The sequence below is a fragment of the Sturnira hondurensis genome, unplaced genomic scaffold (assembly GCF_014824575.4).
Source record: "Sturnira hondurensis isolate 20B ecotype Veracruz unplaced genomic scaffold, ASM1482457v3 Scaffold0009003, whole genome shotgun sequence".
NCBI lineage: Eukaryota > Metazoa > Chordata > Mammalia > Chiroptera > Phyllostomidae > Sturnira > Sturnira hondurensis.
In genome coordinates this window covers 290-2,522 of record NW_028081634.1, presented here as the reverse complement: position 1 = coordinate 2,522, position 2,233 = coordinate 290, and the positions used below count along the sequence as shown (strand labels likewise).

The 2,233-nt window shown below is 51.2% G+C and overlaps 1 gene segment (V, D, J or C); it reads right to left on the bottom strand.

The window, feature by feature from the left end:
* Window positions 1-482: 482 nt before the first annotated feature.
* On the bottom strand, window positions 483-986 carry LOC118994030 (immunoglobulin lambda variable 8-61-like). The segment is given in 2 exon segments: window positions 483-799; window positions 903-986. Coding segments are annotated over 2 exon segments (363 nt in total).
* Window positions 987-2,233: the final 1,247 nt, after the last annotated feature.

Below are 2,233 nucleotides of genomic sequence, written 5' to 3'. Positions count from 1 at the left end.
CTGTTTTGTTCACAAACACACAGTTCTGACCCAGAAGGCCTAGTCAGGGGAATAGCATTACCTACTTGCTCCCAGGGACACTCACATTTAAATGCTAAGAAAATATTCCCACTGTCCACAGGCTCAGTCAATACATGAGTACATCTTGTTAGAGCTCCTGAAACACAGGCAGGATTACAAAGGGCAGTGGGGGCTCTGAGTCTCTCTGATGGTTAATGTATCTGCACTGAGCCTTCACCCATCATGGTTGTAGGGAGAGGGGAAGACAGGAAGTCCACTCTGCCAGGGTCATGTGGGACAGATGGGCACAAGCTGGGGGAGCCTGGAGGAAGCACGTGGAGGGGAGCCACTGCACGTGAGAATGGGGCCCTGGAGCCCCTCCCCTTGGTGTGCTGACCATTCCCACCCTCTTTCTTTCCTTGTCACTAAAGCTGAGCCATTCTGAGCACACAAGGAGGTTTTGGTTGCACTTCCCCATGGGGTCACATCACTGTGTAAGTATAACTATCCATACCCAGAGCACAGTAATAGTCGGCCTCGTCCTCAGGCTGGGCCCCTGTGATGGTGAGGGCAGCTTTGTTCCCAGAGATGGATCCAGTGAAGCGCTCAGGGACCCCAGAGGGGCGGCTGTTTGTGTCATAGATGAGCATGCGGGGAGGCTTGCCCGTGGTCTGCTGGTACCAGCTGGGGTAGTTACTACTAGAGACTGAGCCAGAGGTAAGGCCACAGGTGAGCGTGACTGTCCCTCCTGGAGACACAGACAGTGACGGCTCCTGTGTGACAGTCTGAGAATCCACACCTAAAACCAACAGAAAAGACAGGGTTTTTTAATGAGAGACAAGGTCACCCCTGATACCCTGCTCTGCTCTGTCCCCAGAGAATGCAGAGTCCCTATCTCTGACCTGAGTTGTAAGTAAGGAGCCCGAACAGGAGCACCATCCAGGCCATGGTGGGGACACTCACAGGACACAGCCTCCCAAGGCTCAGGAGGTGGAATGATGTGCCCTTGGGGCCTTTTCTTGCCTCTGAGACCATTAGGAGGAGCACATGCCTCATGCAAATTAGCTTCCTCTCTTGGTGCCACAGTGTCACCCTGATGTCCCCTGGGGAGATGTGAACCGAGGCAGATGCTGGGGACTCACACAGACCAGTGAAGACAGAGTGACTCAGGCACTGAATAAGCACAGTGACCTCTGTCACCTAATCAGGGACTGAGGAGTGTGAGGAGCAGAAGGATCTTGGTCACGATGGGGAAGCCCCAGCCCTCTGACTGCTCAGACTCCCTTGTTGGATCTGAGACTCTCCCAGCTCCAGGGGTCTCTTGTCCTTTGTCCAGAAAGACTCATGGGCCCAGTTTCTTCTTGCAGAATTGGCTTTGTTGTGTGTCTGTCCACCTGACACTGGGTGTGTGCACATCAGGTGGGAACAACTCATTGAATGTGAAGTATATGAGTCAGACCTCAGAGCTCATGTAGCTCTTGGGGACCCTTGTGATGGCAAGTCAAATACTGTGCAGACACTGCTTTCCCAAGTGTGGAAGATTCAGAAAAGAATTTGCTAGTTGTCCTGTCCCAGAACCCTGTCCCCCAGGACCAGGCAACAGCACCCCCTACTGTCTTCAGAGCTCACATGCTCCAGGCCTCCTGACACCACACAGCTCACCTACAAGGCCAGGAACACAGGGAATGACCACTGCCCTTGGATGTTCTCTGTTGACATTGACTAAGGCAGTACATTGAGTGGGTCCCTGCCATGTGGATTGGGACCAGACACTGATTTTTACATCACTATTGACCTCTGAAGAGTTAAATACAGGACGTGGAGCACACAGCTTGTTACTAGGTATTTCAAGGTTTCCCAGGAACATTCTACACTGTTCGATCTTACAGGTTAACTTATGTCCCTGCTGTTGCTGTGGGGAGGGTCTCCTCTTGGTCCCCAGCCCCCAACTGCAGAGGCTGTGGCTTTGATCCCTGTCTGTGCATGAGACTCATCTTTGTCTGGGACCATGTGTTTTACTCTCCCTTACTGCCCTGGGTCCCCATTGTCCCTTTCTAGTCAGCCTGGTGATGCCTTATTTTCTTGTGACTGTCTAATAAGTTTCAGGCTTTAGAATCTAAATATATGTTTCCTCAGTGAAAGATTAATAAAAAATGGACAAACAAGATTCTTTCTGGCGATGAAGGTGGAGTTTATAGGATCTATGCCCAAATGAATTGACATTTATCCAACA